At 35.9% G+C, this 13,908-nt stretch overlaps 1 protein-coding gene across 3 annotated transcripts in view; it reads right to left on the reverse strand.

The window, feature by feature from the left end:
- Nucleotides 1–698: 698 nt before the first annotated feature.
- The window catches only part of OXR1 (oxidation resistance 1), a 60,935-nt gene continuing 47,725 nt past the window's right edge, over nucleotides 699–13,908 (reverse strand). For 2 of the 3 annotated variants that reach the window (XM_065752219.1, XM_065752220.1), the window contains exons 10-15: nucleotides 11,120–11,200; nucleotides 7,900–8,025; nucleotides 6,965–7,117; nucleotides 2,214–2,309; nucleotides 1,601–1,674; nucleotides 699–937 (exon numbers count right to left, since the gene is read on the reverse strand). In XM_065752219.1, the coding sequence (XP_065608291.1) occupies nucleotides 802–937; nucleotides 1,601–1,674; nucleotides 2,214–2,309; nucleotides 6,965–7,117; nucleotides 7,900–8,025; nucleotides 11,120–11,200 (666 nt within the window). In that variant the 3' untranslated portion in view covers nucleotides 699–801. The remainder of the gene's footprint in view (nucleotides 938–1,600; nucleotides 1,675–2,213; nucleotides 2,310–6,964; nucleotides 7,118–7,899; nucleotides 8,026–11,119; nucleotides 11,201–13,908) is intronic. The other variant, XM_065752221.1, reaches the window with a different exon arrangement.

A 13,908-nucleotide genomic window follows, 5' to 3' on the forward strand; every position in this document is an offset into this window, starting at 1 on the left:
TAGTCTTTTAATTTTGTGGAACTATTACATTCTTATATTCCCTTGTTATTTATTTATTTATTTTAAGTCTTTGCCACGTAGCTCAATATTGTCAGTAATTGTCCCAAACCTGCAGACTTAATAGCATGTGCAAAACACTAATACAGTCATCACGCAGCTAGAACACATTGTTTAACTCACTTTCTGAACATGAAAAAACAAACAAACAAATAAAATCAAGACAAGTGGCACAGCTGACTTTGGATATCTTTTAACTCAACCACAAGCATACTAGTATGTGCTAAAGAAGGAATGCTAGGCTTCTCGTCTGTGGCACCCTAACAATATTCCCATTGTTGGTCAAGACCAGTCTCTGCAGTACTACTTCCAAGTACCTACACGCAGCTTTCTACTTATATAGGATCATACAGGGCAACTTCATTTACATATATAATTTAAATACAAAAATAACCTATATTCAATGAAGCAGCTCGCAGCAGGATTACAGAAAGATGTGTGTGGGAAACCTGGGAAGCAAATGTAAGATGGACAATAAAGTTTTATAGACTGCAAGGATTGAAGTAAGTGATGCTCTTTTTTAGTCCACAGTCTGTATTTTTTGAGTTTCCACAGCTTACAAAAAGTAAGACAGTGTGTTACAGACAAGAAAGTCCACTACTGCAAAATAACTAAACTGCCACAATGAAAACTATAAAAAAAACAAAAAAGGTAAACTGGTGCGTTATATTGCTCATATGATTCCAAGCTGCATTAATTTCAGGTTTGGGACAATACTCTGTAGAAATAGCTCTCATTTACAACTCATTCAAAAGCCCAAATTTCTATGTCTTGAATAATGAAGTCTTCTCTCTTAGAAAGTGTATGATTCCCAAATGTTTTACATGAATGACTTCTTCCATGGTAGAGATCCCCGTCGAGCCAAAGAGCAAATTCCCCACTGCAAGACAGAGGACAGTCAACATAATAAAGCAAAAGATTGAAAGAGTTAACATAAAACTTTTGAATGCATTTTTTCATTCATAAATTAGAAAAAAAATTATAGGATTTTGTCAACACAAGTACTTCCTAGCTGTTGATAAATTTAAAGCTGCAAAGATTTTTTCTTATTTTGTGAGTACTTCTTTCTGAATATACTAAAATGAAAAGTTCATCAGATTTCTGCAGCTTTTCTCCTCCATTTCGTATTAAGCAGAGGGCATAATAGTAGTGAGAAGAATGCTGAAAAGGATGAGACATCATTAGTTTCTGAATACACTGGCATGTCTTGGGACAGTACAACTTAAAATCAAGCCCCTTCTAGTTGTAGGTATGTCACAAATTTACATGCCATCAGGAACTTGAGTAACATGTATTCATCTAGAATATAATTAGAGTATATGAAGTACAACAGCCTTTTATGGTTGAAACTTGGTGTCAACTACACCGAAGACAGATGTCCTTTCTAAGTCTACATTAGAAGTTAAGCATAAGACGTACTGAATCATTCACAAATGATAACTTTTGAACAATGAGATGTCAAACTGAAATAAATTCTGAATTCTAAAGATGCGAAGATGCACACAGACAGTTGAGATCTTTCTAATAATAAACTATGACCCACCCTCCTCCACCAAAAGCAAGGGAATCCATGTCGCCTTTAATGAAGAACATGTTGTCTCCTGTCCATTTGAAAACCTAATAAAAAAAAAAAGACCAAGAAGTGAAAATACACCTAAACAAAAGTTTCCATAAGGACAACCAAACACCAATAAAGATGTCAGATGGTAATTCAATGAAGTTATAAAAAGTATACAAAGAAATTCTGAAAACTGATATATGCACACAGAAGTTGTACTATTTTGTTTTGTTTGCTTGTTTAAGTTTTATACTGTTTAAAATAACATCACTCTAAAAAAACTAATGCTTCTACACAATGGAAGTTCCAAGAAAATACACTTAAGATAAAACCTTTAAAATGATGCCATTTTCAACTTCTCAGACAGACATCTGGCATAATTTAAAATTATAGAAAAATATTCAGAATAGTAGAGTCAGTTTTTCACTATGTGAACACTACATTTACTGCACACTGATTCTGTGGAAACGCTTGTATGATGATGGTATTTCCTATGCCAAATATTATTTACTCAACCTCAAATTGTATATTAAGAGATAACGTGCATTGGTGGCTGGGTGGGAGGAAGATTAATGCATACCAAGTTACAGCTTCTTACCTCAAAATCTGGAGAAAAAGTGAACAGAAAGGTCTCCCCAGTGCCATAAAATCCATCACTCACTTTAAATGGCTCAGATGCTAGTGCACCAAAGATCTATAAAAATGAAAACATGAAAGAAAATACTTTAAGACTACACAGTATCTGAGAGTCTCTAATGATTGATAATAACAGATAAACAAATCAGTTGGGTTGTAAATGCTACTAGATTTTTAATTTAATATGGAAGTATAAACCTTACTTATTATCAAGGTTTTGAGTGCACTGATTTACATTGTGGTATGTAGCAGTATAAGAGGATAAGAGGACTTTCACTCACTAAGAAGTCAACAACAACAACAAAAAAATCAAAGGAATACAATCTAAACTTATAAAATTCTCAGAAAGAATGTACATATTTAAAAACTTAACATGTTCTGCTACTTTATATGTACTTTCTCTTCCACTTCAGCTATGGTACTTTCAGCAAGTTCCTAGCTGTAAATGAGTTGTTGTTCTTTGCGTCCCTTATTCCTTATAAAACAAATAAGAAGTGACAGTTACCTGTCTTACAGCAGAACCTGACTTAAACTAAAGCCTCTTTGGATAGTAAAAAAAAAAAAATACTATGAATACTTAGCAATAAGAACATTTCAACAGTAGTTAAAAGAATGTCTGAGGACTGATCACGGGATTTTAAAATTTAAATACTATCAATTTCTCAGGAACAAGAATAATTGGAAGAGCACCTGACATAATTATGCAAAAATCAAGTGCACTCCACGAAACACCAAATTAGTATTCCTGTTACTCACAGGAAACTTGGTTGAACATCTATGAGAGCAGAACAAATGCAAACAGCAAAGCAGTCCAATACACCACTTTCATTTGCTTATATAAGAGGAAATGAAAAAATAAAGCTTGTGTTTTGATTCACAGTGAGTCTTCGAGAAGCAAAGCACTGATGAGAGTGAGGCACAGAAGCTCATGTCCTGAACATGTATCTTATGTTCAGGATGTAGAACAGCTTTTTTCTACCCATCCTAAGAAACTTCATAGCCATGGATAGATTTTCCAAGCATTCCATCCCATGTTGAGCTCTATACTACTCATTAACAAATATAAAATGATATGAGCAGGAACTAAGTTTCAAGTTTCATACGAAGAATTCAAGGATTATATACAGCATCAAGCATCTAATTAAGACTGCTTTCAAGCTGGCTTGGTTTTAAACTATCAGTTCAGAAAAACTGCTGTTAAAAAATTCATTTATTTCTCAGCAATTTTACTGGGTCCAGGAACACTCTTGTTCAGAAACTTCATACTTCCTTCATACTTCCATTTGAAATAAATGATAGAATGCCTGGAAGAATAGTAATCTAAAGCAATGATGTGTTCATTAAGGAACAAAACATCCTCTTCCACTCAATACACAGTCTTCCACTGGACATTTTTGAGACAGTATTTCCCCTTCCTTTGAAGACTGTCAGAGATAGTTTTCTTCCAAACGTTGTGACAATGCACATCAGACTGTGTCTGAAGTCTGACCAAGTGCAATCAAGACATTTTCTGAATCGTTTTTGTTGAACCTTCTGCAGTCAACATAGACACCCCGCTATCAGAGAGCAGAAAACATAATATTTACATGCTGAACTTCCTCTATGCTGTAATACCCAAAGAAGCCTCATTTTCTGTTTTTATTTTTTAAGAACACTGCTAAATTGAATAGATACCTTACCTTGGAGAACAACTTGTGAACAATACTTCAACACTAAAAGATGATTTTTTGTAGGAATACAATTTGCTTTGAACTTACTTGACAAGAAGATGAAATGAAGCATTTCAGTCAGCTAAGTGTACTCACTTTTCAAAGACACATACCACTTTCAAATGCAAGATTAAATTCAGCCATAAACCTTGAACTTCCATGAAAAGAAGTTCAAATTTCTGGACCTCTGAAGTGATTTTTTTGCAATGGAAGAATATAGAAGAATTGTTAAAGCAAGCTTATAGAAGGATTAACTCAATATTTCTTTGGTACAGATTCATTTCACTGAGCATACAGTAGAAAAAAATGTTTTCACAAATTTTGCATTTTCCCCACAATTTTTCCCTAATTAATCAAATTAGACCAAAAGGAACGAATCCTTTAAATAGTTTTCCCTTTACTTTCCTGAAGAGTGGTTTTTTTTCGTTTGTTTCTTTTAATTTGGTTGGTTGTTTTTGAGGTAGACTTGAGGTTATTTTCCAATATTAAGAACTACAACTTTTGCTTTGATAGCCCAGATAACCTCCTGGATCAGTGAAAGTTGACATGAGTGTTAATCAAGTACAACATCTAATACAGGTGTTGTAGTAATTGATGTGCAGAACTTGAAAGGGTCATATGTTCAAATGTCAGCAACAAGAGAAAAAACAAAAGAGGATGAGAAAAGTGCATCTCTCAATTCTGAAGTGCTCTTCACACAGAAAGAAGAAAATAAAGTTTTCAATTAAACAGATCTAAGAACCATTGTTTATAGTGTGACATTAAGCTAGCTGATTTTCCATTAAACAATCAGACACATTCAGCTCAGTGCTACAAAGACATGCAAGTGTTCTTTCCCTCGGCAACTTATGAAGAACTCCAAAATTAAGTTATAGACTAAATGATTAGAACTGCTGTTTGATTTCAGTTTTAAATGAAGTGAAGCAGTAGTTGTTCCACACTAAATGAGTACTAACTCTGTTGATGGATAGGCAGTCTGGACAATCTTGGAAATCTTTTCCAGCATTGGTGATTCTGTGATCCTCTAAAGTCGTTTTTCTAACAACAGGCTTGGCTTAGCTGTAACGTGTATTAAGTACAATATCACAGAACAATTCAGATTCAATAAAAATAATTTAATTGACAGTAGTCAGTCATTCTAAGCTGGTATTTTGAATACTATTGAAAAGTCTGAATAAAGGTTCAGAAAGGGGTCCTTTTATATGTGGCTCTACATAGTTTTGGCTAAAGAGTTTCAGTAACTTAATTCTTTATAAAATCATGTTTTTCATCAGAACTTTAAGAATTATTGATTCCCTGTCCCTTCAGAGACTGCTGATCAAATACCAGAAATACGTTTTAAAAACTAGCTATTTGACTACTCTAATCCCACAGTTTTTACAAGTAGAATATTTCATCTATTGTGGGCATTCTGCAGAAACAACTACTCAGTATTTCAAGAAATCTAACCCAAAGTTTACCCGTTTATATGTAATCACTAAGTCTAGAAATTGAGTTATTTTGCTTTTTAGAAACAATTTCTTATAGGAGATTTCCTTTTTGTTTTCAAAACAAAAAGGGATGGTGGAATGAAGCTTCAGAAATCTGGATGTAATTTCTCTCTGTCAAAGACCTTGTGAACTTAGAATATGTTTACTGAATGCAGGTAATTGAACTGTAAAGATCCATACAATTAAAATTAAGAAAGACTGATTCATGAAATGAACAAAAATGGGCTGCTGAAATAAAGAGAAACCCATATCTGAATAACTGATATATGAAAATTTTCCATCAGCTTCACGGTAACAGGAAGAGACTGAATCATTCCAGTTATTTCTTATTATGTATGTGTTGTCATCGTTCTGGATGCAGCTTCAAACTATCACCGTCTCTGGAAGCTAACACTGTCAACATTCAAGATGAGATACTCATAAGTGGAAGGTCACCTGAACAGTTTCAGCTATTGGGGCAATACTACATTCTGGTGACATGACATTTATAAAAAAAAAAAGACACTTTCTGGGCCAGATAAATGGGTACTTGGAAGTAGATATCTTGTAGGATTCAAAAATTAATCTTGAGAAGCTAACAAGGGAAATAAGAGTAAACAGAGAAGTAAGCACATGGGTCTGTTGAGAGACTTCAAGTCTGCCGAACAGCCTTTATCTTCGAAATTAAAGGATAAGAAGTTCCCTTTTAAAGAACTTGAGCTGAAAAAAAAGGACATTAGCAGAGATTTAGAAGGATTTTTAATTTATAAAGTATGGGATCCCTTAAGCAGGAAATGGAAGGGAAAAAGAATGTGAGTTGGGACTCAGATTAGGAAACATACCCTTTATTTACAGTTTTCAGCCCCCCTGAATGATATGAGGTGATAATGAGCCCATGCTTCCTGATAATAAAAACAGTGATTATCAAAGCAGGACAGATAAGTAAAGGAAATGTTAGGTTTTAGAGTGGTTCTGTCACTTCCATAAGAGAGCACCAGACATTCAGAAAGATTCAAAGTCTCATTCAGGCTGCCTGTAATGCTCATATTTTAACAGAATCCTCGAGAGGGGATGTTCGCTACTCAAATGGTGAGATATAATCCACTTTCTCAAATTTACACCCCAACCAGAGATCAAGGAATAAAACATTATGCAGCTAAGATCCTGCAGGTGAGAGATTCTGCAGACACAGAATGTACCAGACAGTACTAGCAGTAGCAAAAACATTCCTACTCAACTTCTGGCATCAGAAGTTCTTGGAAACTCTCTAATGGTTTAAGTATGTAAAAAAATATTAAAAGTAAGGCAGTAATATTATAAGACTCATACAGTTTGAGAGTGAACGTGTAGTTTTGAAGTTATTTCCTATAAACGAAGTATGTCAAAGAACTCTTTCTCAGCAAGTCACATTTTAAAAAGCCTCAATTATAACTCCTAAGAAGGAAGCCATCACAATACACACACTTCGTCCTATTTTCCTTTATACTTCTCAGTTTTCTGCACAGGTCCCAGTTTCCATGCAAACATTTTCCTACCTGTCCATCACTGTCCTTGATAACCAACAACACAGGTGTATCTAATCCCAGCATAGTTCGATACAGAGTCTTCAAACTCATGCCATGCTTTGCAGTACTGTAGGCAAGAGTCCATGGATATCCAATGGTCCGTGGTGGAAGAGACTTTGTGAGCTGTTAACAAGAATGACAATTCTTTTACTCACTTTTACTATTTGTAAGAACATGCAGAATTTAAATGAAGGCTGATTACATTCTTCTGAGCTCCTGCAAGAAGCCTTAACAATTAGTTCTAAGTGCCATAAAAACCATAAAGTTTCACACATGCATTTTTTTCCTCTGGTCTCGAGCAAGTTTCTTTTCCTACCTCCACCAGCAACCTGCAGGTGAAGAATGATTAACCAAACAAAGAACATGCTTGGTAAGGTCTCAAAGTTACCTAAAAAATTACTCTTGCATAATAAGCATCAGTGATCTAGTGCCCCTAGATCACTGTCAACAGGTCAATAGGTCAACAGGTAAATACATGTCATGTACATACCAGTCAACAGGTAAACAGATGGAGAATAGAGAATGCTTGTTCTCCTGTTCTCATACCTTTGAAGACCATAAGCCCTGATGTAAGAGTTCACTAAATATACCTAACAGGATGTCTTTTAGCTGGATTGTGAGAATTGCAGTGATCACCAAGCTGGTGTCAAGGCATAATGAAATAAGAGCAAAGACAGACTAGCGTTGGTGTGATGTACATGATATTGGCATGAAAGTTATGACAGGAAAACAAAGTTTTACCCATGAATTGCATTGTACTTACTCACTTGTATCACAACTTCTTAAATTACACTGTGGGTTATACACTGAGTCATAGCATTTCTGATGACATTCAATACTAAAAAAATAAAAAAGCCAAAAAACCCAAGCCCTACATATATGCACCTACGTATCTCAGTAAATACCTTTTCTATTTGCTCTGGCTGAAGTAATTCACTGGGATCGCTAAGATTTGGCCGGAATGCCTCAGGCTCCAGGTCTGTTTTGATGTTTGTTGCCTGTTTTGAATTGATATCTTCTCTTGTTGTTATCTACAAAAAGAACCACAGGAAAATAAGTATTTTCAGTTCTATTAGAGGGAGGATACACTCTGCAGATTTAAAATCATGCAGTGACTAACTTACAGCTATGTAAATCCCTTTGAAAGTTAAGAAATACATTATTTGGCCTGATCAAAACTTTTGCTGCTTTAAGTAGCAAGTCAGTATTCAAAATATTAACATTATATTACAGACACTAAGAAGAAAGTCATGGTTTCATGATAAAAAAAAAAGCAACAAAACAATCTCAGATAGCTGAAGGACTTTAGATGCTTTCCTGAAGAAAAAACACTCATGATGCATTTTAATTTCATCCCATCATCCACGTTAAGTGTAATTTAAAGTAATTAAAGAAAATGAACTGAAACTTCAACTTAGTTTCTCATTTGTTTCTGCATCAAACCACACACCTAAAAGTCTGCTGTCAATTAACATGAGTAAAGCATCTGAACAGAGTCCTAGGAATATTGCTGCTGTATGAGGTGATCTGCTAGAGTACTTATGAGGAAAAAAAAAACTGATAGCAGAGGAGCAATGAGAAGAAAGTTGAAGGAATACTTCTGCTATATAATCAATGGAGATCTGGCACAGACACATTAGCTAATGTTCCTGCAGTAGTTTAAAATAGTTGTCCCACACACCTACTCATTTCATCAGTTGATTACCATTTACTGGAAGTGGCAGAAGGCCACACAACTCATCAGATCACAGCAGCTTTCTACCTCAGCTCTCATTCATTAACACTTTCAGTTAAAATGCCTTGCATCAAGAAATAGACCAACTGAAAATCAAAGAGTTTTCCTTTTATAAGTCTAGCTACAGAGATGGTTAAAACTTTCTGTGGGGATACTGAAGTCTGACAAAAGGATAGGACAGAAAAGTAAGGAAGTTAGCAACTTAAGTCACTGCAGCAAGAGTTACTGATAAATCTCTCAAAGCTACAAAGAAAAAAACCTTAACAAGAATGATTATATCTGGAAAATTTATCAATCTGAACCAAGTTCCACTGAAAGTCAGACTAAATAAGTTTGAAGCCTGGATTTCAAGGAAATACTTGCTTCTTCCACAACAATAACCAGTGTTTGCCATATAGCTCATATTAGAAACATATAGGACAACAACATTGTTTCACTTACCACCATAATAATCTTTGCAAACTTTTTGATAAATGAACTTTTTTAGTTAGAAAAAAAACAAGATTGAAGAAAAAAATGTCTGGAATACAGATAAGAATACTTAAATACAGGCATATGGAAAAGTGGGAGGAAAATCACAGAAACAAGTCCAACCCCAAATTATCTCTTGTCCTTCCCTCAAGAACTCCAGAAAGTTCCTATTGAACTCCCTTTACTTTAAAATGCATGTACAAAGTATATCCATACAGTAACTTTGTTACAGTATTATCTTTAAGACAAGAAATGGTGCACTTCACGAAAGCAAGAATCAATGAAGCTAAAAATTCAAAGCCTTCCAATTTTCAATAGAAAGTCAAGCATCTAGGTAAACTAATTTGTCTCATTAGAAAAAGCATCTGCACTTACACACGTGATACACATTAAATACAAAGAGATAAAGCTTTAGGATTTTATCTATAGAACACATTATTTGGAAACCCAATTATTTTCTACCTTACATGCCTCTCATACACCACAAACCACTGATTCAACTCTATAAAGCTCATGCTCAGCATTGTTGAAAATTATAAGAGAATGCTTATCCCCCTATGTCAATCTTTAATTCTGACTAAGGTACACCAAGCAAAAGTGTGTGTAGAAGCGCACTCAGCTGTATCTGCTGGAAAGAATCTTTGACAAAGAACAGTGCAGCTCTGAATCTTGTGGAGCTTATTTCCTGCTCAGTTTCCATTAAGCAGACTGACCTTTAATGGCATTCCAGAAGCAGCTCTGGTTAGTAAGTATCAGGCAGCCTATACCACAAAGACTCAGCCTCAGAGCAGAGAGTTTAGAGAGTGCACAGCTTGAGTACTCAAGGCCATTGCATCTGATTTTGTATCAGCTTACATCTTGAACTGGAGACTCCAGGTAAAAGTTATTTCCAGGTAACTGTTGCATTTCAATTACATAAATACAAGGATTGTCCACCAACATCTGGCAGAAAGTTTTTCCCCTTCCTGTCTCAAGTGAGAATTAAACATTCTCTGCAGAATTTTTTATTTTCCCATAGAAATATAAGCTCTGGAATTCTACTCACTACCAATTTATAGTCGTCTTTCATAAACTGCAAGATTCTAACTGCAATGAAATCAAAGGGATAAGATTTTCTTACATATAGTAACACAATGGGTGAAAAAAGCCAAGGTTAAAGTAACAAAGAAGCAGGAAACCCTCTACACTTTCAGCAGCAAACCAAAACATTTCATACTTCTAAGAAGCTTTAAGTTATGTTTTCAATCAGCATGTAACTTGCTATGTATGGATCAATTCAGTTCTTTCACAGTTAAAACTCTAAGAAACACCTAAAGAGAATGCAAAAAAACAGTTAAAGTCCATGTCAGTAACCCTCCTAAAATACCAACTGAGGCACTGTTACTGAAAGCTCTGTTACAAAGACCATTTGTACAGCCTTCAGTTACCTGCTTGTATAACGGAAAACGATACTTACCTATTCCAGGGAAGTTGTGAAGCTTTGTACTTGCCAAGTACTTTGAGATTCTTGATGCAAAATTTCTATATAAAATTAAACACCCACATAACCAGGTAATAAAGTCTTGGGTTCTTCACCTGTTTTGCATTCTTTTTAGGAAAGCTATCTAACACAACACACCAGCATAAAGTGGATGTTAAAAGACATCATCACACCAAGTCAAGTAGTACTAAGAACAAATCTTTGAATTCTGACAGAAAATTCCTGTTTGAGAGAGTCAAAAGTAATGATTTCATCATAAAATTACTGCATTCCATCATAGCATTACACAATTAAAAACAGCTAAAACAAAGGAATTTTCTGCTGGATCCTTGTAGTGTTGTTTGTAGACAAGACAAACCCACCTCAGAGTGGGACTTGCCCTGATCAAAGACACTACAAAATTATCTGGAGATGGGTTTTAAACTACTGAAGAGGGCACCTGGAGACGTCTGCAGAGTGTGCGCAGTTCTTCACTATTTAGAGCATCGATCCTGCGGTGATACTCAGCCACTGATACTACCTGAATATGGAGACAGGAAGACAATAATTCCACTGACAGTTGAAGAAAAGTAAAAAAAAAAAAAGTAAGAAAAAAAATGAAGGAAAATAATGAAGGAAAAATGGGCTTTGATGACAAACAAACAAGAAGTGCTAGAAGATGTTTGTTTCTGCAAGGACAGTGGACATGGAAGTGATTTTAGACTTGTGAGTAGACACAGCAAAGTAACAAATAAAACACTAATGGCACCAGCAGTCTGATATATCTCACTGCTCTATAATGAATGTATAGTTGATAAAGTAGCACATGAAGTTACTTGTATCAGGATGCTAAACTATGTAGGTTGCTTCAGAAGTAATGCCTCATTTATTTCCATGGGAGCTACAAAATCAAGAACAAAATAACAGTATTTGATAAGAGAAAATTCTCAACTGTAAAACACTTTTTCAATGTAGTCACCACCACTAGGTGTGCATTTTCATCAGCCATGAACGAGAGCCTGCTTGCCACACTCATAGAAGTGTGTACCAGCAGAAGTGATCGGCTGACACCGGTGTTGAAATACATCACCCACCACCTCACTGTGCTCACATCCACTGGTTGGTCTCCATAAACATTCAGCAAGCATCACTGAATGTTAATGGGTGCCACTTTTTCTGCATGGAGGAGGCATTCAGTGGCTAATCTTTGTTTTATACATACTTCCAAATGGTCAGACACCATTTTGACAGACTGCCCCCTGCAGCCTTTTGTCACATAACAATACTATGTAACAGAATAATCATGGGAAGGTTCAACCTCTACTACCATACCATCAACATCCACCTCTGATGCTGTGGGTTGGCATCATAAAATAAGAGACATTACTTTTGGAGCAGCCCTCATATTAGTCGGAGTTCCACGCCTTATCCCCAGCTCTTCACCCTAATATCCTCTCAAAGCTTCTTTACACACAGAATTAATGAACCCTCTGAACCCGGTTTGCTGTCATAAGAATAACTAGAAGCAAACCTCAGGCTTCTTACTAGTTCTGACTCCTCTAAAAGCAAAGATAGTTAAAATGGCAAGACCAAAGTTTATTAACTCCCCAGTACCATCTCCATGGCATCATCATCCTGTACTTTCCATTCACTTCCAAGCCTTCACGAGCTGCTCATCCACCAATACATTCACTCCAAATGCCACGTCCATTTTGGCAGGAGGTATATAGACAGAAAGCCTGTAGTCAGAAAGCTCTAGAATACGCTACTCTGAGTGCAACAAGCTGGCTAAAGGACTACAACAGTCATTTTGATGCAACTGCAGCACATAATGTGATTTTGAGAAAGACTCAAAATCATCATTTGTATGAAAGCTTCTTAAAACAGCTAGCGGACAGATTCAATGGATGTCCCATGTAGTAAAAGTATATTAAAAACTTCCAGAGATCCTACCACGGTGCAAAGGAAGACAAGTCCAGCAGCTCCCCATCTACCTGCCCCTACTACAAGGAGTTAGGCCAGATACTCGCCACTGTCCTGAATACAGAGTCCAGTCATGTACGACTGGCTCTTGAGCAGCAATGGTTCGCTCTACCCATGCAACTGCAAGGTAAGGAAAAAGGAGTAGGTGAATCTGGATTTATTACTTAAATAATCTAAACTACTAGCACTCATTTTAGTTCCATCATTTTCTGATCTCTTAAAAAAAATTGTATTGTAAATCGTACCGGTTTGTGCATTTTCAGAGTCAAGTAGTTAAATGCAAAGCTTTAGTAGCATTCCTGTCAAGCATACAGATTATATTTGACAGTTTGATCATTTATTTTCCACAGCACTTCATTATACAAATACTTCCTCATCAACTTGTGAACTTGTTGCTTTTCAGAATGACAATGATGACCCTTTAAGTCTTATTGCTTCTTTGAGGTTAGTCCCTACCATGTAAGTGGTTTAACTTAAAATGGGCCGTAAAAACATGATGACAATGGGAGAGTCTTCCCCTCCACCCCCCAAAAAAGAAGTAAAAAATAAAAACTCAGCTCCCAACACCATTATGTAGTTGCTGTTTCATATACTGGAATGTTTACAATTTTATAGGCAACATTATCTTGACAAATGCATGCTCTATCACCATACTGCACCCGTAAGCTCCTCAGATCACCAAGAAACAGGGCCAGTAAGCCTGGCACTCCTTTTCACATGACATGGGGAAGCCTGCATCCTCAAAACAGCATGCACAAGTTACTAGCATCACAAAAAGCATGCCACAGAATGTCAAGCAATAAACAGGAAAATTAAAGACCAAGAATAAAACAATCCATCATCTGAAATCTAGTATATTTTATGTATAGAACCCATGCTAGCATTCTCTGAGTAAACCATGTATGAGTAAACCAGGAGACAAAGTATGTTGAAGGTTAAGTACTCATAACTACATCTTTTCATAGAAAGAAATTAGACTTTGAGTACATCAAGGTAGCTCAACAGTTCAGTTACAGTACGTGACCTCTTACACTTCAGGTCAAACTGAACTTGCTTTACAGCAGACAAAATTACTACTCCACTCAAACTGATGGAGGTATATCTTGAAAACAGCTACCATTTTGTCCCTACGAGGTTTGAGATGGCTATTTGAAATGTTAGTAGTGTTGTTAGTTAGAAGGTCCCTCTGCTTCTACAAGATGATTTTATTCACATTTTGCTTATATCCCATTCCATCAAAGGTTCCTTCTTCGCAACCAAATTTGT

The sequence above is a fragment of the Cyrtonyx montezumae genome, unplaced genomic scaffold (assembly GCF_038088225.1).
Source record: "Cyrtonyx montezumae isolate F1298 unplaced genomic scaffold, pur_monq_1.0 scaffold_8, whole genome shotgun sequence".
Taxonomy (NCBI): domain Eukaryota; kingdom Metazoa; phylum Chordata; class Aves; order Galliformes; family Odontophoridae; genus Cyrtonyx; species Cyrtonyx montezumae.